The sequence below is a fragment of the Electrona antarctica genome (assembly GCF_951216825.1).
Source record: "Electrona antarctica genome assembly, chromosome: 3".
NCBI lineage: Eukaryota > Metazoa > Chordata > Actinopteri > Myctophiformes > Myctophidae > Electrona > Electrona antarctica.
In genome coordinates this window covers 1,040,994-1,067,248 of record NC_136808.1, presented here as the reverse complement: position 1 = coordinate 1,067,248, position 26,255 = coordinate 1,040,994, and the positions used below count along the sequence as shown (strand labels likewise).

The following is a 26,255-nucleotide window of genomic DNA, read 5'->3' as shown; positions in this document are numbered from 1 at the left end:
CAGGTCTGTAACTCTGAGAGTGTAACATGGGCCACCAAATCAGTGGCGCTATTCCTGAGAGCAATTTCCATGAGAAAGTCTAACCTGACTCCGCCAGATGGGGGCGGTATTGATTCACAAACTGGGTAGGCTATTTGTGGGGATAGAAAACACATCGGTCAGGGGATAGCAATTCAAAACACAAATTATTTTTTTTGGAAAACGTTGAATTTCATGTTGTAGAACATTTAACCACTTTAACCATATTTTATATTTTTTAAAACACCAACATACTAGGAGGGTCTAAAAAATAAGGGGGGGTGGCGACTTTAACTTTTTTAGGCTATAATATTATGGACAATATGGACCAGCGATCGCAAACACTGAAAATAATAATAATAATAGTCATAATAATAATAATAATACTTAATAATTCATTATTATTATCATATTTGTCATATCCTAGACCTAGATTATTTTCAGGACATTGAGTATAAGGGAAAAGACAGGAGTGACATGCAGTGGAGGTGCATGTTAACAGGAGAAATTCACATTCCCCAATCAACAGGATGTTTACTTTATTATTTGTTTTTTTTTGTTTTACCGTTGGAGACTGATTAAAGAAGAATGGAAATCTCTCAAAACTCTCTCTCTCTCAATTCAATTCAATTCAATTCAAATGAGCTTTATAGGCATGAGAAAACGTACGTTTACATTGCCAAAGCAGAAGTGGAACAAGACAATCAAAATAGAACAATGTATTTACAAATAAATATTGGATATAAATAGGAATTAAATAAAGGTGTAAACAGAGCTGTGTTATATTAGCACTTTGGGTAATACTATCTTGTGAAACTATAAAAAGATTGTGCATTTTCTGTCAGAGATAGTTATACAATATACATCCATATAGAATATGTTAGCTTTATACTTTTGATAAACAGTGTACACATAATATGGTTTGTATTCCTTAAGGTGCTTGTATTCCATTTGACATCCTTCTCCTGTCACAGCAGCTCACACATCTCGCTGCTGTGTTTGTACATTTTTGCTGTACTTCACCCAACAGATATGGGAGTTTTTTGTCATTAGTCATGTTTTCAAACTCTCTTTGGGTGATTGTAATCCGTGGAAAGTATATGTCTCTGATGTCTTGGTACGAATAGTGGACAGACGGTATTAGGAAGTGTAGCTCAGTCTCTCTCTCGCTCTCTCTCTCTCTCTCTCTCTCTCTCTCTCTCAATTCAATTCAATTCAATTCAATTCAATTCAATTCAATTCAATTCAATTCAATTCAATTCAATTCAATCAATTCAATTCAATTCAATTCAATTCAATTCAATTCAATTCAATTCAATTCAATTCAATTCAATTCAATTCAAAGGAGCTTTATTGGCATGAGAAAACGTACGTTTACATTGCCAAAGCAGAAGTGGAACAAGACAATAACAATGTATTTACAAATAAATATTGGATATAAATAGGAATTAAATAAAGGTGTAAACAGAGCTGTGTTACATTAGCACTTTGGGTCTCTCTCTCTCTCTCTCTCATTGTGACTCCTCGTGACGTCACCCCGGGGCGGGGCGGGGCAGTCCCAAGGAGCGCTTGGTGTGTTTCTGGACTTTCCACTCACTTCGTGTCTGCACGCCGACAGGACACTTCCTAATGAATAACAACAACCAAATGTATTTGTATATAAAGAGAATTAACGCGCGTTATTATATATATAGTTGTTGGAAGTTTGTTCTTAAAATATATATCCGCAGCCTGCTGTTTATAGCGGAGACAGGTACCGTGTGAGACCTATTCGTTAATTCTCTAGCCTTTAACAATAAATATATATAACTGCTAAGACTATACGACGTTTTGATCTGTATCGATATATCTGCTGAGTTGATAGTCTTGTTCTAATAAGAGGACATTTGCTCCAGCCGCGGCCATGGCCGCCGCCGTGACCTGCCGGGTGCAGTACCTGGAGGACTCGGACCCGTTCCTCTGCATGAGCTTCCCGGAGCCCAGGCGTCCTCCCCATGTGGAGCTGGACCAGAACCTGGCCCTGAGCGAGCAGATCGCCGCCATACACAGCGTCCTGGAGGCTCCACTCAAGGTGAGACCACACGGTCGGTCACACGGGGACAGGAGGACGGGTTAAGGGAATTTGCATTGCTTTGTATCAGTATGCTCTGTCAGGTATTAATGCCGCTCTTTCATCTCTCTGTCTGTCTCTCTCTGTCTCTGTCTGTCTCTCTGTCTCTGTCTGTCTCTCTGTCTCTGTTTCTGTCTGTGTCTCTGTCTGTCTCTGTCTGTCTGTCTGTCTCTCTCTCTGTCTGTCTCTGTCTCTCTCTGTCTGTCTCTGTCTGTCTCTCTCTGTCTCTCTGTCTGTTCCTGTCTGTCCCTGTCTCTCGCTCTGTCTCTCTCTCTGTCGCTCTCTCCCCCTCTCTCTCTCTCCCCCTCTCTCTCTCTCTCTCTCTCTCTCTCTCTCTCTCTCTCTCTCTGTGTGTGTGTTTATCAATGTCAATAAATACAAAATACAGAAATGATTGAACACACGAAATGCACACCACAAAGTAAAATAAAGCCACAGTACAAAGACAAAAATATATATTTTCTTTTAGCAGTTTATTTTATACACAGTCTTCATAATGGTAGACTGATACTGTTTCTAAGACACAAGCTTGTCAATCTGCTGTAGATTCTCTTCACTGTGCCCCAGTCAGTGTCCTGTCCAAACCAGTGCTTTCTAAATGATGAATGCAGAATACATGCCTGGACCCATACAAATACAACAGTGAATATACATACCTTCAACCATATTAACTGCTATTAGTCTTCAACTCTTCATAATCCTGCAATGTTCCGTCATGTACTGTGGGTGAATGTCCAAAAATAGTTGGAACTGATACTCTGATGTTGGCACAGGTTGGCAGCCTACTGGAACCTGTAATTTGTCCTGCTAATCTTCAGTAATGATGAGTCTGACACTGCTTTATTCCAGGCAATGATGTGTGGCAGGCTCCCTGAGCCATGTGGCTCAACTGTCTCAACATGTTGAGCTAACGAGTCTTCTGTCCAGAACTGTTACTTTTTCAGCATTCAAATTCAGAAGCATCAAAAGTATAGCAGATCTACATTCGCCCGCTACTTTTGATACTTTTGTGTGACCGCTGTAGTATGACAAACATACAAAATTTGAATGCGGAGTTAATATATTTCTGCCCGACAGCAACAAAAATGCTTGTTCTGACACATCAGGAAAGAGTGAGTTCATCATGATCTTTTTACTGGCTTCATATTAGAGTGTTCATTGGAGCATTAATTTGTAATATTCTGGGTTATCTCCAGGTGAACTGTGGCAACGTGGAACATATTTCTTTGTTTGTTTACTGTCTTTTATATTTATGCGTTGAAGCTTCTGCCTCCTCACAGCCTTAGATCTGTTCAGGATCCCTAGTTTAGAAGTCTGTGAAGCTACAGTACACGCCGTCCCTCCTGCAAACGGGGCTAACCGTTTGTCCCACAGAGACATATTATGGCGAAAACGTACAAAACAACAGCAACAGGGCATTGTTTAACAATGGATTCTCTTCCTTCGCGGAGCCAGCTTGTTGTAACCTGATAGGTTGAACGGTGACTTGGAACTGTGTCAGTGCTTTGAAAATAGCAGATCTACAAGCTCACAATGCGCCGCATTGCGACGCATTGTGAGTTTGTAAATCTGCTATTTCCAAATGGCCCAAACCTGTTAGGTTGCACAGACACTTGGAACCTCATCTGCTTTGAGGTAGATGTAAAGGGGGGGGGGGGTCATTTGATCACAAAGCACGGTTCATCATTTCTCTTTTCTAATGATGCCACATCATCTTAAAACACAATACTCTTTTCAGAAAAGATGAGATCATTCTGTTCCGCTTTTTTTTTAAGATACATTTTTGGGGCTTTTTATGCCTTTTTTATTGATGGTGTGAAGTCGGGGAATCATGGGGAGTGACACGCAGCAATGGCCACTGGGATCGGGACTCGAACCTGTGACACGCTGTCAGGGCCAGGCTACAATAGGCTCTATGCAGCCGACACTTCCGCGTTCATCTTGGGCCGCCGGAACGCTTCCGGTCGGCAGAAACTCATTCACTGTGAACGTACGGTCGTGATTTTGTAGGAATAAAGTTCAGTACTTTATACAACACTATTTCATTTGATAATGTGATGCCATAGTTTTTCATAGTTTGTATTATTTGTGTTGCGACGTTGACATGATGACATGAGTTAGAAACGTCTTAAATCTCCTGTTAAAAACGAGAGCCGATTCTATGATGAATTCCTGTACTGTTCTTTGTCTATATAGAAGTGTCTATTTGTACGTCTCTTAATGTTTTGATGAATTGAACATGGTGGACCCTGTTGTAAACAAGTGTAATGCGTAATTGGGTCGTCCACTCACAGTTAACAGCCTTTGTATTGAGTTTGTGCTTGAAATGTACTGTAATTCTGCAAACTGTTAATACAATTTTCAATCAATCAATCAAAAGAGCTCTTCATGGATTTCTCCGTTGTTGCCATGTCCGCTTGTTATAAGCGATTTGGGGCTTGGCTTCTTTTCATAGACCTGATTGCTTATTTCTCTCACACAATCTGGCAACACCTACCTCTCGTCTCCAGCTGTTATACACAGCAGTGTAACAACCGGTGTTGCCAGATTGTGCATAGAGCCTATTAAGCCTAGATGCCCGCCTGCCCGGACCACTAGGCCAGCGGTCTGGGCCCTGCTCCACTTTTTGCCATGAAAAATAGGTGCTTTCAGCCCTGCTGGCGATGGGGCTTTATTAAGGATGTGTTTATTTTGTCTAATTTGCACACGATATCTCACAATGAAATGGGAAGATTGGCACGACACTTGCTGTGTGCATTCATGCTCCCTGTACGATGATCTCAGATTTTTGTGACCCCATGGCCTTTCCTTTCTAGCACCACCCTTAGGGCAACATTTCTACTCTGCACTCTATTACTTAATCTAACCCCCAATAGAGCGTCGCAGTCCCGCCCCTTACCATGGACCAGGAAATGATTCTCCGTTCATTTTCCTCATAGACATTTCAGAAAGTATTTATTTAAAGACGTTTACGCCGCGGACAAAGCCAACTCGAGTCGTGACAAATCATGACAAACACAATTTTTGCACTTGTGTAATTACAACACTTTGTAATTATTTGTTTGGTCCAAAATATTGTTTGTGTTGTCATGATTTGTCACGACTCGAGTTGGCTTTGTCCGTGGCGTAACCGTCTTTAAATAAATACTTTTGCAAATGTCTATGGGAAAAATGCATTGGGATTAATTTCCTGGTCCATTGTAGGGGGCGGGACTGCGACGCTCTATAGGGGTCTCCACAAATGGTACGAATGTCATTATTTGTTTAACCAAGGGAAGTACTCAATACTCCTGGTCTTGTGAGTGACAATGAACTTCAAACTGAGTTTGCTTGTAACAGAATAGTGGATAGGCCGCCCAGCTTGGCGACGGCCTTTGCTCAGTGAACTGTCCTCATCTTCTAGTTTGTTTTTTCTTCTCTCTCTCTCTCTCTCTCTCTCTTCTGTTTTTTGTTTTTAGCCGCACTAGTGAGAGGATGGAAATGTTGGAGGGTTCAAATCATTTTGGTTCCGTTTGGGTGTACATGTAGCACCTCTGTAGCAGCACAGTTTCTTGGGGCTGCTATGGGGCAGCCCTATTTTGACTTTTAGTCTTGACATACTGGCCCTAGGATATGACAAGTATTACAGTTACGGTAGTTATTTAGGAGGGCCATTATAATCCAGCACTCCTGAATGAAGTGCCTGGTGCAACAATTTACAATTTAGGCATTTAGCAGACGCTCTTAATCCAGAGCGACTTACATTAAGCAATAACAAAAGCATGGCATACATCACATATATAAAAAGTAGTTATCATGAATCATGCCTAGACTAAGAACGTAACAGTGGAGTATCTATGTAAACTATACATACTATACTATATAATATATTATACATGTGTACTATAAAGTGCTATGACTACATAAAGTGCAATTCTAGAGCTGTCTACGTAACAAGCTATAAGTCTGTTTAAAATACTATCTAAGTCTACATAATGTGCTATCTAAGGGGCTAGGCTAGGGCAAGTGCTACGGGCCATGGTGGAGTCTGAAGAGGTGGGTTTTCAGACTACGGCGGAAGATTGGGAGTGAGGCTGCAGTTCTGACTGTGATGGGAAGTGCATTCCATAGTTTTGGAGCCAGAAGGTCCTGGGCCTGGTGAGAGCAGGAGTGGACCTGGTGAGATGTCAGAGGGGCCCGGACAGGAGTCAACCCACAGAGCCTTGTCCTTCCATGCGCCAGAATCTGTTTCTCCCAGTCCTGGCAGAGTAGTTCCGGAGCAACGGATTGTGTGGCCTTGGTCTTTCCCTAGTGGGTCTGATCGAGGGTAGCTACTGGGACGTAAGTCGGGACTTGATCAACCCTGACTGGGTCACCCGACTGAGGGGTATGATGTTGGTAGACCTGAAACCCTGATGACCTTGGGATACATCACTGAGGATACGTCCCAGGTGCATCCATGCGATTTTCTTTAGTTATACAGTATTGGCCACATGCACAGTTCCTGAGTAAATAAGTACATTTGATTTATATAGCACCTTTCACAGAGAGGTCTCACAAAGTGCTTTACAAAACAGACAAGCAAGTAAAGCGGATACAAATTTTGCTGTACAATTCAGCTCAAAACAAAATGACAATACAAGCATCAGAATATAATATAATAAATCAATAGATAAGTTAAGTTAGTAAATTCAAGATGAACCATCCACGAATGCTTGTTTTAAAAATAAATGTTTTAAGGCAATTCTTGAAAATGTCCTAAGGGGATGCGATGGGATCATGTCTATTGGAGAGAGATCTGAAATTATTCCAGATAGATAACGAGTTGTAATTTGCAGCAGCTGGAGGCCGTTCAGTGGGTAGTAATTAATGGGATTATAACACTACACAGGGTTGATTTGGCTGACTGACACTATCATTTCCACCAGCCTGCTCCAACATTTCCCACTACACAGGATGTGAACCACAATGGAAGAAGTACTTATGTAAAAGTACCAATACCACAATGAAGATATACCCCGTCTCTGTTACAAGTAAAAGTCTGTTATAAGTACAAAAGTTATTAAAAATTAAGTCATTCAAATATACTTAAGTTTGAAAGTAAAAGTACTCACGCAGAATGTCCATTTTCAGTTTCCAAATTCATAAAAATGCTTTGTAAAATAGCAGATCTACAAGCTCACAACGTGTGCGCCGTGTTGTGAGATTGGCTGTTTTCAAATGGCCTAAGTATGCATGTTTCCAGTGGTTAATGCATGTTTTGTAATAATCAATATCTACAAAATAACTACTTAAGCTTTCAATAATTGTAGTGTGGAGTAAAAGTACAGTGTAGTTGTGGAGTAGTTGAAAGTGAAAGTACTGAGGGGGCATGGTGGCACAGTTGGTAGTGCTGTCGCCTCACAGCTAGAAGGTCCTGGGTTCGATTCCCGCTCGGGTAGGTAGGGTAGGTACCCTCACAAAAAACATGCAGTAATCCTGGTCTCTAAACTGCCTCCCCCTGGCCAGCCGGGGCGCCTGATGGAGGGGAAAGGAATTGGTTGGGATAACTTGTTCCTTCCACGCGCTACGTCCAACCAGGGAAACTCCCCCCTGTCAGGTGTAAAGGAGCAACTTGGACACTCAGGCATGAAGGAAGCATGAGTTCAAGTCCGTTGCTCTCCCCATGTCCCCCATATATGGGGACTAGGTTGGCGGAGGGTGTGCAGAGCCCAGGATCACATTAGATAATTGACACAGGGGTGAAAAATGGGTTACAAAATCGTGGGATAAAAATTATGAAGTGAAAGTACTGAAAACTGGAAATACTCCAATACTAGTAAACCAGTAAGATGCCTGTGGGTGAGAAGCGACCTCGCCCTCGAGTTTTACATATGTCAGCCTCCTGGTGGCGCTATAACAGGCACATGTGAAATATTTGTGGCAGAGGTTCTGCTCTTCACAGAGAAGATTGTGTGCACATCTCAATGCCTATATATATATATATATAGCTGTCCACAGACAGAATGACGGACGGGCAAATTTGGAAGCCAATCTTGGCCCATCAGGATGGAATATGAAAATTCCGAAAGACCCGTTTCGTGTAATGACTCCTACCCTGGACCAGGAAATGAAACCCAATGCATTATTCTCATAGACATTTCTTAAAGTATTTATTTAAAGACGGTTACGCCGCGGACAAAGCCAACTTGAGTCGTGACAACTCATGACAACACAAACAATATTTTGGATCAAACAAATAATTACAAAGAAGAAAAACAACAAAAAAAGTGTTGTAACCTGCCGTTTTTTTCTTCTTTCTAATTATTTGTTTGGTCCAAAATATTGTTTGTGTTGTCATGAGTTGTCACGACTCGAGTTGGCTTTGTCCGCGGCGTAACCGTCTTTAAATAAATTCTTTAAGAAATGTCTATGAGAATAATGCATTGGGTTTCATTTCCTGGTCCAGGGTAGGAGGCGGGACTGCGACGCTCTATAGAGATGCTGTGTAGCGATTTGCGTGATTTCTGGACACAATCTGTAGGAGTAGTCAAAAAACGTTTTGCAAAAATCATTATTTTATTGTAATTTTCATATCGTACCATCCCTATCCGCTTGATCCTAGAAACATCATGTAAGGAAAATGTGTGCGTACTCCAATAGAGATCATAGAACACCCGTAACTGAGTGGGTAGAGACTAGAGGCCCACCATCTGACTTAACTTAAGACCTGGAGGCGTGGTCAATGCTGTTTGGCCACTCAGAATAGCCAAATGGCATTGATCACGCCTCCAGGTCTTAAGTTAAGTAATAAGACCTGGTACTTAAGACACGCATAATACTGCCCAGAAGGTCCCCGGTTTGAATCCCGGCCCCGGCCTATACGTATTGAAGTGTCCCTGAGCAAGACACTCAACCCCAACTGCTTCCCCGAGGCGCTGCCCCTGTAGGGTTAAATGCAGATACCACATTTCACTGTATATGCAAATATATAGTGACAAATACTGTAAAGGTGTGTGGAACAAACCATTATTAATATTAATGGGCCTATCATAAGAAGAGGAATAGGAGGAGGAGAGGAGATGGAAAGAGTCCTAAGAAAAGCAGATCCATCTGGTCCTCCTGGAGGCTTACCCAGAACTACTCAAAATGTCAGTGTACAATTCCCTAGTCTGGGTCTGGCTAATGCACAGGACCACAATGGAAACAACTAATCCATAGAGTGCTTTCTTGCGTTTACCCTTTTAGCATTCTTTGTATAATACTGTACCTCTGTTAATAAAGTACTCAATCAATCAATGAATCAATCCTGACTGAATGTGTGGTACAACGGCAGCATTCTAGTTGCAGTAGGGCAGGCTAACTATCTCTAAGAGACTAAGACCCCTTTTCCACCGGTTGGTTCCAATGGGAACCGGTTCAGTTCTTTTTGGTTCTAAGTAGTTCTTAGAAGCGTTTATATTCCAAACGAGAGGCTAAAGTCTCTCTAGAAGCGTTAATATTCCAAACGAGAGGCTAAAGTCTCTCTAGAAGCGATAATATTCCAAACGAGAGGCTAAAGTCTCTCTAGAAGCGATAATATTCCAAACGAGAGGCTAAAGTCTCTCTAGAAGCGATAATATTCCAAACGAGAGGCTAAAGTCTCTCTAGAAGCGATAATATTCCAAACAAGAGGCTAAAGTCTCTCTAGAAGCGATAATATTCCAAACGAGAGGCTAAAGTCTCTCTAGAAGCGTTAATATTCCAAACGAGAGGCTAAAGTCTCTCTAGAAGCGATAATATTCCAAACGAGAGGCTAAAGTCTCTCTAGAAGCGTTAATATTCCAAACGAGAGGCTAAAGTCTCTCTAGAAGCGATAATATTCCAAACGAGAGGCTAAAGTCTCTCTAGAAGCGATAATATTCCAAACGAGAGGCTAAAGTCTCTCTAGAAGCGTTAATATTCCAAACGAGAGGCTAAAGTCTCTCTAGAAGCGATAATATTCCAAACGAGAGGCTAAAGTCTCTCTAGAAGCGATAATATTCCAAACGAGAGGCTAAAGTCTCTCTAGAAGCGTTTATATTCCAAACGAGAGGCATACTGAAGTCAGAAATTAATACAGAACATTGCCCATCTGGTCAGTGGTCAAAACCATGGAGTACATTGCAGAAGGAGAGGCCAACCAAAAAACAAATTAGATTTATTTATTTTATATCAATAAAAAATGCCTAAAGACGCCTATATACACGTCCAAGGCACCCCATGGTTTTGATATAAAAGACATGTATACACGTCCAAGGCCAAAATTGTGTTAAATTGTTTATAGGTTAGGATCAATATAAGTAAATTAATATATCATCATAACCCTTCCACAGTAGTAGCCTTTTCATATTCCCATTTTTTTTCTTCATATTTTGTTTGCATATTTAAAAATGTTAAATTTGTAATAAGGTATGGTTTTGCCTACTCAATTCATAATTAACGTTCCAATTTTGGAGCTCTGTCCTCATGGACTAAGTAAGAACTGAACCGGAAAATGGGTCTAACCGTCTTTCCCCATCTCTCCACAATAATGGCAAACTTTTTTTTTCCCTGCGACCTTGCAGCTAGTATACATTTGGGGGGCGGCCTTAGAGAGGCTGTCTAGTAATGAGAAGGTCACGGTTCGCCTCCCGGCCCGCCCTTGTCTACGTGTGCCCCCCCCCCCCCCCCCCTCCTTCCCCTCCCCGATCACTCATCATGACCATCTGAGCATCCATCGACTGGGTGAAGTTGAAAATGTTTTTTTCTCCCGTGAGATTAATAACGGTCTACAGTATATCGAAAATAAGTTGAACTGTCTGTCCAAAACGTTCAAGTGCAAACCAAGAGCTGATTGCAGCTTATCTCGGATTACATGCTTGGTTTTTTTTTTGTTCCAGTGAAAATGCCAGTTTTGTGCCGTCGAGGCTGGTACATTCCATCATAATGAGAGCAGTCAGTCCTCTTACTGTAGATCAGATAAAGACAGTGGTCCCCCCTCTGGAACAAACTCCTCCATCCTGCTGTCCCTAAAGCCATAATGGGCTTCATCAGACCGCTGCAACACATCCCCTCCAGGAGATGGGAGATAGCACAAACTATTTAAATGCTGAAATCGCTTTTTAGTGGACAGTTGATTCTTGAATAAAAACAAACTAATATTTAATTTATTTATTTCATGCTGTCACAGCCCTCTTATGAGACACAGAAAAATTGCGCCATTTTTTTCATGATTAAGGTTGAAAAGTGGTGAAGTGGTCCTTTAAACATTTTGTGGAAATAATATGGGTTTTTCATGGCCGATACAGATTAGTACTTTACTATTTTTTTACTAAAAATGTACTATTTTTAACGGTGCATTATAATGCTTATTAATGGATTGAGATGACTTGACTGGACTGGACTATGACGGACTAACAGTTTTATGCCATGAAGTTGCCCCATCAGTGTTTTTTTTTTCTTTTGTCCTTTTTGTTCTCTCTGTTGATACTGTTATATGTTGTGGTTGCACTAAACGGAATTTCGTTGTATGTCTCATACAGTGACAATAAAGATCTTATCTATCTTATCTAGTAGTGATCAAAGAGGCCGATATGAATTAATTTAAATTCTTTTTTTAATTGAACATTTACAGTAACACAAAACAGCGTTTTTTAAATGCATTTAAGAATATGTATCAACTCGGGGGAAGCACAGGGATATAAATTTAAATTTTACAAATTATGAACAAAATACTATACCCTCAAATGTTTTCTTCTATCAAATGCAACATTATAATTAGCTCCCACTTAGCAGCATTTCTTATAAACTGAATTATAAATTAAACATGACAAAAAAGCATTTTTCCCCCCGTACAAATGATTATAAAGCACAAATGTCCCACCCTGGCACCAATAACCATGTATTACAGTATATATCATGTCAGTGGACAGCACCAGTTGCAGAGAGGAGCACATAATTATGCCTAATTTATGCCTCATTGCATTGAGAGGACAAATCAGCCAAATATCGGCCGATATTGGCCAAAAATAGTTTTTTGCCCGATTTCCGATATCTGTGATACGTATCTGCTATTTTTGAAAATGTTTGAAAATAAGTATCGAAAATGTTTGGAAATGTTTGAATGAACACCAAGTGGATGCTCTGAATGGTTGATGATTAAGGTTGTGCTTTTATTGAAATAAATAAAAGTGTGCTCTTAAAGTGGACCAAAATCAGTGTACCAGACAGCAATGCATGGAAGAAGCTATAGGGTAGTGTATGAGGTAGCACAGGAGAGTAGAGCAGGCTCTAGGGTGGGATTTTATCCTAGACCTGATAAAGGATACAAGACGGCAGGGGTCTTAACCCATTTAGGCCTGACCTCAAAATTAAAAAAAAATCTTCTAAATCCTCCAGTTTTCTGAAATAAATATTTTCACGATTTTTCAAAAATAGCAGACCTACAAGCTCGTAGCGCGCCACTCGGTGGCGCGCTATGAGCTTGTAGATCTGCTATTTTTCAATAGCTAAATTATAACAATGTTTAAAACACAAAGGGGTTCCACTGCTACTGCAGTGGAACAGTTGATTCCCCAATACAACATCATGACATTTACGTCCCTTCGATGAGACATGTGGCTGCAGATGGACGCGTTTGTTGTTGCAGTGATTTGCATGTGTGGTTATTTAGTTACAGATCAGTCTGACCACTACTACTAGACCTTGCATGCTGCTAGCTCTGGTCCATAGCCTTCTACTGCTTCTACGATTCTGCCCTGCAGTATAACGCCAGGGCTCCACCGGACGCGTTGCGTCTCCGTCGCGTCGCGTCTCCGTCGCGTCGCGTCGCGTCAAAAAACGCACCGGTTCAATTTTAATGCACGCGTCGCGTCTCCGTCAACGCGGGCAGTGGAGCCACCCTTCATTGATTAAAAAGGGAACATTCCCTGACGGTGACGGAGACGCGACGCTGACGCGCCCGGTGGAGCCCGGCCGTAAGGCTACGGGACTTTCGGTTTTAAATCTCAAATCGAAATCAGACCAGCCTCTCCTCTTTAGCGTATTTTAAAAGAACGTTTTTGCTACTCACCAAAACAAAGGCGGGTTGTGTCATTAGAAAGCCTACTTTCCTTAGTGGATGCACTTCTGAGCTCCCCACCACACGTATAAACGGTACTTTTTGGCCAGAAAGGGATCACCGGCGGAAAAATATTCTCTATGAGGCAGTTCTCTGGGCAATATCGGTAGAAGGCGCATTGGAGTAACTAAAAGTATTTTTTTCCGGTGGAAACTAAATCCCTTTTTGGCCAAAAAGTACCGTTTATACGTATGGTGGGGGGCTCAGAGTGCGTCCACTAAGGAAAGTAGGCTTTCTATTGACACAACCCGTCTTTGTATTGGTGAGTAGGTCAAACGTTCGTGAGATTTCCACTAAAGAGGAGAGGCTGGTCTGATTTCGATTTGAGATTTAAAACCGAAAGTCCCATAGCCTTATACTGCAGGGCAGAATCGTAGAAGCAGTAGAAGGCTATGGACCAGAGCTAGCATGCTGCCACCTTTGGAGGATACTATAGCCTAGTTGATTCTCCTAAACAGGAATCCAAAATGCAGTTATTCTTGACGTGCTCTGTCTTGGTCTTTTCCTATAAGTTTTCATGGTTTTTTTTTACAGGAAAGTGTTGTGTGTTTTCTGGTCTAAACTGAGCTGGCCCTTAAGAGGAAGAGGGTGGGTTCTGTAAACAGCTGATAAGGTCTTGAGGAACAGGCTGGGCCTGCTGTGTGGAAGGGCTGGGAGGACATGGCAGTCAGTGACTGCGGGAGCTTCTGGAGCATGTAGTCGTGGGAGGGTGTAGCATTAAAAGAGCATGTTTGCTGCCCTGACGGTGATAAGGGGCTAAAAGGGCTCTTCCTTCCTTCCACACGATGAGTTGGATTTCCACAGTTTTCTCATCATCATCAGCGCCATGAGGGTATATTACAACTTCAGCGTGGACGTTCCCAAGTGGGATCGGGAACCGCTGTCCCCGGTGGTGTTGACGTCGTCTAGCCATGGTAGTTACGCAGGAAATGGAGCCCCTAATCCTCCTGGCAGTGTGCTTTAAGTGCCTCTCTCTTCCCGTTAACCTTTTGAACATTTTGTTGGACCGGGGTCCCTCAGAGGTCTATAAGTGTCCCCTCGTTTTTTTTTCTCCACTCCTCCTCTACACCAAATCCCTTCACCAGAAATAGATGATGCTGTTCCAACTGAATGTTTACCTATTTTGCCCAGAATAGGGATGCTTTGAAGTGGTTTAAGCCAGGGGTTCTCAACCCGTGGGTCGCGACCCCTCGGGGGGTCGCCACATTTTTTTTGCAACTGAATGGCTGGAAAATGGAAATTAAGAGTTTACATATAGTACACATAGTACATGCATACACCTTCCCTAATGATTATATCTGGTTTCAGTATTTATTGATGGTGTATTGTCTCTATTATTAAGGTTATTGTAGTAGTCAATTTATATTGGGGGTCGGGAGGGGGCGGGGCGGCGGTCCCGAGACATTGCCAAAGCATTTCCGGGGGTCCCCGGCCAAAAACGTTGAGAACCCCTGGTTTAAGCTACTGTATGTTCCCACTGGGATAGAACCTCTAATCCTAGCACTTGCTTTCGTTTCGTTTAGTGCCTTGCTCAATAAAGGTTTATCTTGCATATTGAGCTATATAAAAGAATGTAACCCTGCAGGCTCCACAGCTAAATAATGTATTAGGTATTCTAACTATTCTCTGTAGAGTCGGTGGTGGTACGTCGACATGAAATGTGTGTTGGCTGGTATCAGAAGGTCATGAATACATGCCACACATCATAGAAACATGAGGCAAGGCCATGAAACAACCAAGAGACATACCTCTCTCTATGACTCACTCTACAAACAAGACTAACGCATCGACTGTCAAGCCAGAAGCAGTCAGACCAGTGACGGATAAACTATAAATAGACGTCCATGTTCATGTTTTCTGACCTCAACCCCAAATTAGAGAAAGTACTCTCACTCTGTGTTGTTGGTAGACTTTAACCGGTTTAGGCCTGACGTTGAAATAAAAATAACGTTCGCTCTGAAAGAATATATACCTATTCAAAGATTTGTGCCGCATTTGTACGATTTTTCAAAAATAGCAGACCTACAAGTTCATAGCGCGCCACTCGGTGGCGCGCTATGAGCTTGTAGATCTGCTATTTTTCAATAGCTAAAGTATAACAGAATGCTTGAAACACCAAAAGGGGTTCCCGCCCAAATTGGGTTAAGAAATCACCCACACACAGCCACTGGAGAAGTTTACACAGACCTTGGAAGTTAATCAAACCTCAGTCGTTTTTTAGGTCACCTTCAAGCGTTTTTTTTTGTGAATATAATTGCGCACAAAGATAGCATAGCATGAATTCCTTGGGGTCACAGAGCAAAGTTCCTGTCTCATTAGCAACCCATTTCGACCTGAGGTTGATTCTGAATTCCTTTCCCGGATTGAATGAGTTAAAGCTTTATTCCCCCTCATTCTCTCTCTCTCTCTGCCTCTCTCTCTCTCTCTCTCTCTCTCTCTCTCTCTCTGCCTCTCTCTCTCTCTCTCTCTCTGCCTCTCTCTCTCTCTCTCTCTCTGCCTCTCTCTCTCTCTCTCTCTCTCTCTCTCTCTGCCTCTCTCTCTCTCTCTCTCTGCCTCTCTCTGCCTCTCTCTCTCTCTCTCTCTCTCTCTCTCTCTCTCTCTCTCTCTCTACTATCCACCACTTTCACGTTGTCTCTTTTTCTGTTATTTGGCCCATCGTTCAACATTTACTGTATGTAACTGTAAGTGGGACAACCTGCATTAGCCCATTTTGACCCGAGATCAGATTCTAAAAATGTCTTCTACATCCTGACCGTTTTCTGAAAAAGCTATGTTTCTATGTCAGTCGGTTCTTCGATTTTTCAAAAATAGCAGACCTACAAGCTCGTAGCGCGCCACTCGGTGGCGCGCTATGAGCTTGTAGATCTGCTATTTTTCAATAGCTAAAGCATAACATAATGCTAACACCAAAAAGGGTTCCCGCCCAAAATTGGTTAGAGGTGAAAACCTTCCCGTAGTTAGATTTTAAATTGATTCATGTGGTTTATATAGCTTTGAACACTGATCACATTGATGTTTTAATATTAACTTGTAATTTGAGACTGTAGCTGTTGTATGAGGTTAGATTTTTACCCTGTGATTGGTATTGTTAATAAAGCTGAACCTTGAACCCTTGATCCTATACTCTTATTGATCAGGGTTCATAATGCGTCCTGAGAAATACCTTTCTAGTAATGGAAAAGTCATAAACATTTTATTTAGTTAAAAAAGTGAGGGGTGCTCTTACATCATCCATTCATTGTCAATGGGAATGTAATCTTTGTGTTAGAAAAAAATAGCCGATTTGCTTGTCCTCATATGACGTAAATTCTCCATTCATTGTCAATGGAATTTAATGTTTGTCTATAGGACAAAAATCACACCCGTGTGAACTGAGTGGTGTAAGGTTTTATATAGCATGATCAGCTGTGGTCTGACGTAATGTCTGACGTTAAAGATCTTTGGCTAGGTAGACTCGTCTTCTGATGTGATGATTTGTGACCATGAAGTTGATTCAGCTGGAGTTTTTGTCCGATGTGAGGTATTATATAAGGTAAGGTATTATATAGCCTGATCAGCTCTGATCTGATGTAATGAAATCACACCTGGATGTGATTTCACAACTGGCTTTTTTTGTGCAGAGAAAATGACCATGGTTGCTACGGTCATCCAGTTCACCCGGGTGTGATTTAATTACGTCAGAAATTATTTTGAACATAGCAACCATGCTCATTTTTTTCTGCACACAAAAGCCAGTTGTAGGAGTGGTTTACACCACTCAAAAATCTACACTATGGCTGAATATAGGAGGGGCTCAAAAATGTATGTGCAGTAGTCAAAGTATCCCTCCTCAAAAAGGGATCATACGTCATCAAATTAGATGTTATCATTATCATAAGTGTTCCTATCACTGGTGATGCGTGCATGAAGGTATTGCATGTGGTCCCTGACCATGCATTTAGTAATGTAGCAAAAATGTTGCTAAACTTTTGTGTACTGTTCCGTCAACTAAACTTACATGGACGTGTGTCAATGTTGTCAGTTACTGGGAAGTCTGATTTTAAGAAATTCCACAGAGAAAAGGGATATAGAGGGTAAGTGTACCAGCTTGCCTGAGTGAGTCATCACTCAGTGAATGGAATTAAGCCATTTTGGGCGGGATTCGGGAACCCCTTTTGGTGTTAGCATTATGTTATGCTTTAGCTATTGAAAAATAGAAGACCTACAAGCTCATAGAGCTACGAGCTTGTAGGTGTGCTATTTTTGAAAAATCGAAGAACGACTGACATAGAAACATAGCTTTTTCAGAAAACTGTCAGGATGTAGAAGACATTTTTAGAATCTGATCTCAGGTCAAAATGGGTTAATTAAGGGTAACTAAACCATGGGATAGGAATAGATCAGTGCTTCTCAAAAAGAAAAACATCTTTTGGCTCTGGACCACCACTCATATATTCCTGTTAAATAATAGCCTGGGCTTGATATAACTTAATTAAAACATTTTCCCATTGACCACCTGCAGGCCTTTATGCCATGGAGTAGTCTGTGGGCCGTTGGTTGAAAGGTAGCAGTATGTGTACACTGTACAGACACACATGGGATGGATCGCACAGCAAGTGTTCCAAAAGCACAAATCTTGGCCCCTTATATCCCATCCCAACACAACAGTGGTCCCCAGGTTGATTCTTAGTCAGGGTGGTGGTCCCCACTGGGGACTCCCCCCAACCTGGGGTGTGGGGACTCCCCAGGTTGATTCTTAGTCAGGGTGGTGGTCCCCACTGGGGACTCCCCCCAACCTGGGGTGTGGGGACTCCCCAGGTTGATTCTTAGTCAGGGTGGTGGTCCCCACTGGGGACTCCCCCCAACCTGGGGTGTGGGGACTCCCCAGGTTGATTCTTAGTCAGGGTGGTGGTCCCCACTGGGGACTCCCCCCAACCTGGGGTGTGGGGACTCCCCAGGTTGATTCTTAGTCAGGGTGGTGGTCCCCACTGGGGACTCCCCCCAACCTGGGGAGTGGGGACTCCCCAGGTTGATTCTTAGTCAGGGTGGTGGTCCCCACTGGGGACTCCCCCCAACCTGGGGTGTGGGGACTCCCCAGGTTGATTCTTAGTCAGGGTGGTGGTCCCCACTGGGGACTCCCCCCAACCTGGGGAGTGGGGACTCCCCAGGTTGATTCTTAGTCAGGGTGGTGGTCCCCACTGGGGACTCCCCCCAACCTGAGGTGTGGGGACTCCCCAGGTTGATTCTTAGTCAGGGTGGTGGTCCCCACTGGGGACTCCCCCCAACCTGGGGTGTGGGGACTCCCCAGGTTGATTCTTAGTCAGGGTGGTGGTCCCCACTGGGGACTCCCCCCAACCTGGGGTGTGGGGACTCCCCAGGTTGATTCTTAGTCAGGGTGGTGGTCCCCACTGGGGACTCCCCCCAACCTGGGGTGTGGGGACTCCCCAGGTTGATTCTTAGTCAGGGTGGTGGTCCCCACTGGGGACTCCCCCCAACCTGGGGTGTGGGGACTCCCCAGGTTGATTCTTAGTCAGGGTGGTGGTCCCCACTGGGGACTCCCCCCAACCTGGGGTGTGGGGACTCCCCAGGTTGATTCTTAGTCAGGGTGGTGGTCCCCACTGGGGACTCCCCCCAACCTGGGGTGTGGGGACTCCCCAGGTTGATTCTTAGTCAGGGTGGTGGTCCCCACTGGGGACTCCCCCCAACCTGGGGTGTGGGGACTCCCCAGGTTGATTCTTAGTCAGGGTGGTGGTCCCCACTGGGGACTCCCCCCAACCTGGGGTGTGGGGACTCCCCAGGTTGATTCTTAGTCAGGGTGGTGGTCCCCACTGGGGACTCCCCCCAACCTGGGGTGTGGGGACTCCCCAGGTTGATTCTTAGTCAGGGTGGTGGTCCCCACTGGGGACTCCCCCCAACCTGGGGAGTGGGGACTCCCCAGGTTGATTCTTAGTCAGGGTGGTGGTCCCCACTGGGGACTCCCCCCAACCTGGGGTGTGGGGACTCCCCAGGTTGATTCTTAGTCAGGGTGGTGGTCCCCACTGGGGACTCCCCCCAACCTGGGGTGTGGGGACTCCCCAGGTTGATTCTTAGTCAGGGTGGTGGTCCCCACTGGGGACTCCCCCCAACCTGGGGTGTGGGGACTCCCCAGGTTGATTCTTAGTCAGGGTGGTGGTCCCCACTGGGGACTCCCCCCAACCTGGGGTGTGGGGACTCCCCAGGTTGATTCTTAGTCAGGGTGGTGGTCCCCACTGGGGACTCCCCCCAACCTGGGGTGTGGGGACTCCCCAGGTTGATTCTTAGTCAGGGTGGTGGTCCCCACTGGGGACTCCCCCCAACCTGGGGAGTGGGGACTCCCCAGGTTGATTCTTAGTCAGGGTGGTGGTCCCCACTGGGGACTCCCCCCAACCTGGGGTGTGGGGACTCCCCAGGTTGATTCTTAGTCAGGGTGGTGGTCCCCACTGGGGACTCCCCCCAACCTGGGGTGTGGGGACTCCCCAGGTTGATTCTTAGTCAGGGTGGTGGTCCCCACTGGGGACTCCCCCCAACCTGGGGAGTGGGGACTCCCCAGGTTGATTCTTAGTCAGGGTGGTGGTCCCCACTGGGGACTCCCCCCAACCTGGGGAGTGGGGACTCCCCAGGTTGATTCTTAGTCAGGGTGGTGGTCCCCACTGGGGACTCCCCCCAACCTGGGGTGTGGGGACTCCCCAGGTTGATTCTTAGTCAGGGTGGTGGTCCCCACTGGGGACTCCCCCCAACCTGGGGTGTGGGGACTCCCCAGGTTGATTCTTAGTCAGGGTGGTGGTCCCCACTGGGGACTCCCCCCAACCTGGGGTGTGGGGACTCCCCAGGTTGATTCTTAGTCAGGGTGGTGGTCCCCACTGGGGACTCCCCCCAACCTGGGGTGTGGGGACTCCCCAGGTTGATTCTTAGTCAGGGTGGTGGTCCCCACTGGGGACTCCCCCCAACCTGGGGAGTGGGGACTCCCCAGGTTGATTCTTAGTCAGGGTGGTGGTCCCCACTGGGGACTCCCCCCAACCTGGGGTGTGGGGACTCCCCAGGTTGATTCTTAGTCAGGGTGGTGGTCCCCACTGGGGACTCCCCCCAACCTGGGGTGTGGGGACTCCCCAGGTTGATTCTTAGTCAGGGTGGTGGTCCCCACTGGGGACTCCCCCCAACCTGGGGTGTGGGGACTCCCCAGGTTGATTCTTAGTCAGGGTGGTGGTCCCCACTGGGGACTCCCCCCAACCTGGGGTGTGGGGACTCCCCCCAACAAAGATGGTCTCCTTTCAGGCATTCAGGCAGTCTCAAAAAATAATGTGAACATCACTGTAATAACCCATTTTGACCTGAGATCAGATTCTAAAAATGTCTTCTACATCCTGACAGTTTTCTGAAAAAGCTATGTTTCTATGTCAGTCGTTCTTCGATTTTTCAAAAATAGCCGACCTACAAGCTCGTAGCGCGCCACTCGGTGGCGCGCTATGAGCTTGTAGGTCTGCTATTTTTCAATAGCTAAAGCATAACAGAATGCTAACACCAAAAGGGGTTCCCGCCCCCAAAATGGGTTAATATGATATAGAGGTGTGGGGGGTCCGGGTCACACGAAATGTCCTTGAAAGTGTTTACTGGAAATAAAATCCTGAAATGATTTGGATCCCTGGATCAAAAGCCCATCTTCCATCCCTATAGTTATCTGCCTTGTCCCTTGCACTATCCAGTGGAGTATTAATGGCAGCTATGTAACCCATTTCGACCTGAGCTCGATTCTACAAAATGTCTCCTAAATCCTACCAGTTCTCTGAAAATCCTATGTTTCTATGTCAACCCTTTTTCATGTCAAGGACCCCCAGAATTATCTGCGTTTGTCCACGGACCCCCTTCTGAAAATATGGTGTTCCAGGGACCCCTCAGGCTCAGAAGCAAATATTTGAGTTAAAAACGCCTTGAAATAATATATATTCAAATATTTGCGTCACATTTTCACGATTTTCAAAAACAATCTCATAGCGGCACTCTGTGCTGCGCTATGAGCTTGTAGATCTGCTATTTTTCAATAGCTAAAGCATGACATAATGCTAACACCAAAAGGGCTTCCCGTACAGATTGTGTTCAATGTAATCAATGTTCTTTTTTTTTTTCCCTGTATCTATTCCTAGTTGGAGGACTGTACTCTCCAGTTGAGTTCAAATGGCAGTTATCTGGACCTGGACAGTTCTATGGAGGAGCAGAGGGACGAGCTGGAACACTTCTATGAAGATGTGGCGTAAGAACACTTTCTGTCTGTCTGTCTGTCTGTCTGTCTGTCTGTCTGTCTGTCTGTCTGTCTGTCTGTCTGTCTGTGGCCATGTCTATTGATGCTACACGATGTGTGGGTGCTCTGTTTATCCTGAGGTCCGGGGGCATAATACACACACAGAGATTACCCACTACCCAAAGCTTTGATCTTCTAAATCATTCCACCGTACAATGAAAGGCAGAACTCAGTGTTACCGATTAGCCCTAGACTGGCGTATATTTATTGATTACCCGGGGGCACTCCCCTAAGATGAATAAGAACAGCATTTGAATATGAGTAACATATATACGACCTGTTATTTCGCGAATCATATTCGCTCCATATCAGCTCGTCGGTCAGGGCCCCTGGAAGCAGGACAGAAGGCTTGTTCTGTCATGGAGAATTCTGACGTGTCTCTACTTTCTCAGACACTATATAGAAAATCCTTCTGTCGCTCTGTGACCTTGCTTGAGCACAGCTAGTGTGTACACTCTTGTAATTAATGGTTACTGCTTAAAGGTCTACTTTATCCCAACACTATGTACGTAGGGCTGGGTGAACTAGTCATTTAAACTTCCTCTCCTGTTGATGAGTCGGGACCCAGATCAGGCATGTGCAGTCAGAGATTGAAACCGGCTAGGACATCATCATGACCTCGTAATCCTAGTACAGATGACAAGAGGGACGGTCCGTTTAGGGGAGCGAGAGAGATGGTAGGAAAGCTGAGAGGTCTAAAGAGTTAAGTCTTAAAAAGACAAGGCTGCACACACTGATAGCCAAAGAGCCGATTATTTATTAGGATGCAGAGTAAAAACCAACGTTTCGGCAGTACAACTGCCTTCTTCAGGGTATGTGGAAAGCTGAGAGGGACATGGTGTCCGAGAGACAGATGGTAGTACCTACATTTTCTGTCGCACACACTGTTTAGTTGAACTGTCCCCCAATGAAGTCACTATCACTAAGGCCCTCATTTATCAATGGAGTGTAAATTCCGCCTTAAATTCGAGCGTGTGTTTTGGCGTGCGCTCACGTCAGCACGGCATTTATGAAGTGATCGTAAATAGCTGATCCTGGTCGTAAATTTGGTCGCAGCTTTGATAAATGTCACGGTTGAAACAGACCACCATTGAAATACGTAACACAGCCTTTAATATTCTCGAAACGCCCCGATTTTACGACATGAACAACCGGAATCCGACCAAACAACCAAAATCCAATAAGAAAATAGGTTCCCCTCTCGCCTCGCTTGCCTGTGTGATGTCCGCACACGCACGTCGCACGCACCTATGCAAGTGTGCATTTTGGCACACTTGCTAAATCTATATTTAAAGATATTATTCCAAAAAAATGTAGTGTGTGCACTTCCAAAACATATGTACGAGGTCCCCATTATCTCTGTGGCATTGTTCTAAGTTAAACATTTTAAGCTTCTCCTGAAATGGTATTTGGCTAAAGAGGATATTCAATATAATTATCTTATCTTCTAATTCTGGGACAGGGCCTTTGTGTTCAATTTCAACAAAAAATGTCCACTCATGTTGAACCATGTCCACTAGTTGCCTGGTAATTGATCACATCTACATCAACACCACCTGGCTTCCAGATTGTTGATTTAATAACAGACTTACTGCTTGTGACGTAACGCTCCGCTATAAGGAATCTAATTAGCTTCCGCTTCTGGCAGAATGCTCCGTCTGATAAGCTTTATTATTGATATCAAACCGGATCGCTGATTTCTATTTTTTTCATTATTATTTTGGCTCGGCCTTTCCTTCTTTAGCGATCCTAGACCGGGTTGCGTAACTTCGCCCCCGTCCGCATCCCATTATACAGGCTGACTAAAAGCTGAATAACTCGAAATCTACGGAGCTCTCCGTGGTTTGGATAAAACAAGCGATGTTCGGAGGTCTTTGCTGATTATTTGTTTAGATGGAAACATTGGTGCTTTCTAGAGCAAGGATGGCTATATTTTAGCTCGCTATTTATTTAGCATTAAGATGGACGCCCACAACAGGATATCCGTCCTGTGTGTTCACCCTCTAAATCGCCTCGGGAGCCCTCGGCGGTCTGCGGTTAGCTTTGCGTCCAGCAGGTGGCAGTAAACCTGTTAATTAAGTGTGCCGCACTTAATTTAAGTATTAATCAATTATATGAAAAATATATAGATTTGAATGAAAAGTCAATCAACATTTTCAAGAACTTTCTAACATTTTCTAAAATAAATTTATAAAAAAAGCTTGTGACCGGGACATCGCTATAGTAACGGTGGAAGTCTGGAAGAGAATAATGTTCCACCTCCATACACTGCTCTGAGATGTTGCTGTAATCGCTTTCACTCCAGCTTCACGTCGGTCTCGTATGAGAATGGATCGGCTAGTAGTCCACCTGCTTGACCACATCGTTGCTGAGGCATGATGCAGGATTTCAAAACATGAACCCTGTGGGTGCAGTACTTAGTTTAGACAGTATTTGGTTTAGACTAGTCATTGGTTAGACCAGTCATTAGTCCTACAACTACAACCTATCTCAAACCCTCACCCTAAACCTAACCTCCCACGGGGCAGCACACCTAAACCTAACCTTAACGAACCCTGTATGCGGTTTGCGGGTCAAATTAGCAAGAAGAACTCTACCTTTTTAACCCATTTAGGCCTGACGGTGAGAAGAAAAAAAAAAGATTTGTGCCACATTTTCACGATTTTTCAAAAATAGCAGACCTACAAGCTCATAGCGCGCCACTCGGTGGCGCGCTATGCGCTTTTAGATCTGCTATTTTTCAATAGCTAAAGTATAAGATAATGCTTAGTTAAAACACCAAAAGGGGTTCCTGCCCAGAATGGGTTAATGACCCAAAATAGGATAGCCAGGGTGAAGGTGGTTAATTGATACGTATCTCACATAAATCTTAAGTATATATTTCACCCAGAAATGTAATTAATGATATTCTCTCCTCATTCTTTGCCTTTTTAAAAAAACAAAACAAATAACAACTCAATGTTGGAACAGGAGATTTATTTCTGTCTGGTACTCAGAAAGTGCTGTTATGCATTTCACTTAACCTTTTTTAATTACATTACCAAAGTTTAGAAATGCACGCACGCACGCACGCACGCACACCTACTTGTGCCATAGTGTAATAGTCATTCTAACAATATCAGGCAGGATGATTTTCCTGTCTGGACAGGAAGTGTGTCATTATTGTAAACAACAGAAGCCATTGTGCTGATACAGGAAGCTGTCATGGTTAGCTAATTAAAAACAGCAACAGTCATGCTGCTGTTAGTCCTACAAAGACATTATATACTGCACAGTAGGAGTGCAACAGGTCATCAAACTAATTGATTAAAAAAAATCGTTTTAATCCTTTTAACTCTTTTCCCCCCCAAGTCCGTATATATACGGACGTCGACGCTAGGTGGCGTCATATCCCAGGTCCGTATATCCCAACGTATACTCCGTCTATATAATGGTTGATGCCTACGGAAGCTTTTAACATTGGTCCGGTTCCTATAGCAGACCAATATAGGTTCCTATCCAGACCCACAGGAATGCACCCAGGGTGCCGGCCCGGTTCCGGCGAGCCACCCCGCGTCCAAAATGGTAGCGAAATGACAGAGTTACCATGTGGGGGTCCCCGGGGGTGGTGGGGTTGAGTTCCAGACCCCCAGGAACGCGGCCAGGGGGCCGGGCCGGTTCCGACGTGCCGCCCCGTGTCCGAAACGGTTGAGAAATGACAGAGTTACTGTGTGCCGGTCCCTCTAGTGTACCCTGTACTGTACTGTACTGTACTGTACTGTACTGTACTGTACTGTACTGTACTGTGCTGGCACACCCGAAATCATCATATATACAGTTAATGTGTGCGTTTGTGTGTTAGGTTGCGCAGGTGGTGAAAAACAACCATACTGTTTTCATGCTCCTACCCAGCCAGCCAGCCAGGCAGGCACCCACACACATAAGTCCGTAAGGGAGTGGCTTGCACCACTCAAAAAAGCTATAGAGGGTAGGTATGCGGCGATGCGCATGCATAAAGTGAGTGGCAAATTGAGTGGCAAAGTGAGTTTAATGTTGTTTAACGTCGTTAAATGCAATCAGATAGGACTTTTCTGTTTGCATGTATGGGCTGTCAAGGCCACAAAGTCGTTTTTTGCCACTCAGTGGGCATTCCCCCATAACTTCCGGGTATGATGATGATGTCACGCGCATACCCTCTATTAGAATTTATAAAATTTCCCCCCCCGATCTTCAAAAACCACAATTCTCGAATTATTCAATTCCTCGATTATTCAATTAATTTAAAAAGTAATTGATAGCATTATTATGAATGTGTCAAAGTCTCACAAGGACATTTGACACACAGACTGGGCGGACCAGGTTGCGTGGCGGAACGGACCTTTTATAGTACAGGAAATCTATGGAAAATACAGGATCAGGGGCACGGTGGCACAGTTGGTAGTGCTGTCGCCTCACAGCTAGAAGGTCCTGGGTGCGATTCCCGCTCGGGGAGCTGCGGGTGCTTGCGGCGTGTTTCCTCCTCGTCATCAGTGCCCATACCCGAGGCGGGGTTGGCGAAAGGGCCTTTCTGTGCGGAGTTTGCATGTTCTCCCCGTGTCCCCTAGGGTACGTACCCTCACAAAAACATGCAGTAGTCCGTTGCTCTCCCCATGTCTAGGTTGGGGACTAGGTTGGCGGAGGGTGTGTAGAGAGCCCAGGATAGATAATTGGCACAGGGGTGAAAAAATAGGTTACAAAATCGAGGGATAAAAAATTTAAAAAAAAAAAGGAAAATACAGGAT

At 44.3% G+C, this 26,255-nt stretch overlaps 1 protein-coding gene across 1 annotated transcript; it reads left to right on the top strand.

The window, feature by feature from the left end:
- Nucleotides 1-1,603: 1,603 nt before the first annotated feature.
- LOC306920609 (FH1/FH2 domain-containing protein 1-like) lies at nt 1,604-21,451 on the top strand (the record flags this gene model as incomplete). The annotated part of the gene is made up of 2 exons (XM_079497419.1): nt 1,604-2,089; nt 21,341-21,451. The coding sequence occupies exons 1-2, from the start codon at nt 1,922-1,924 to the stop codon at nt 21,449-21,451; spliced, it is 279 nt and encodes a 92-aa protein (XP_079353545.1). The 5' UTR covers nt 1,604-1,921.
- Between the last annotated feature and the right edge of the window lie 4,804 nt (nt 21,452-26,255).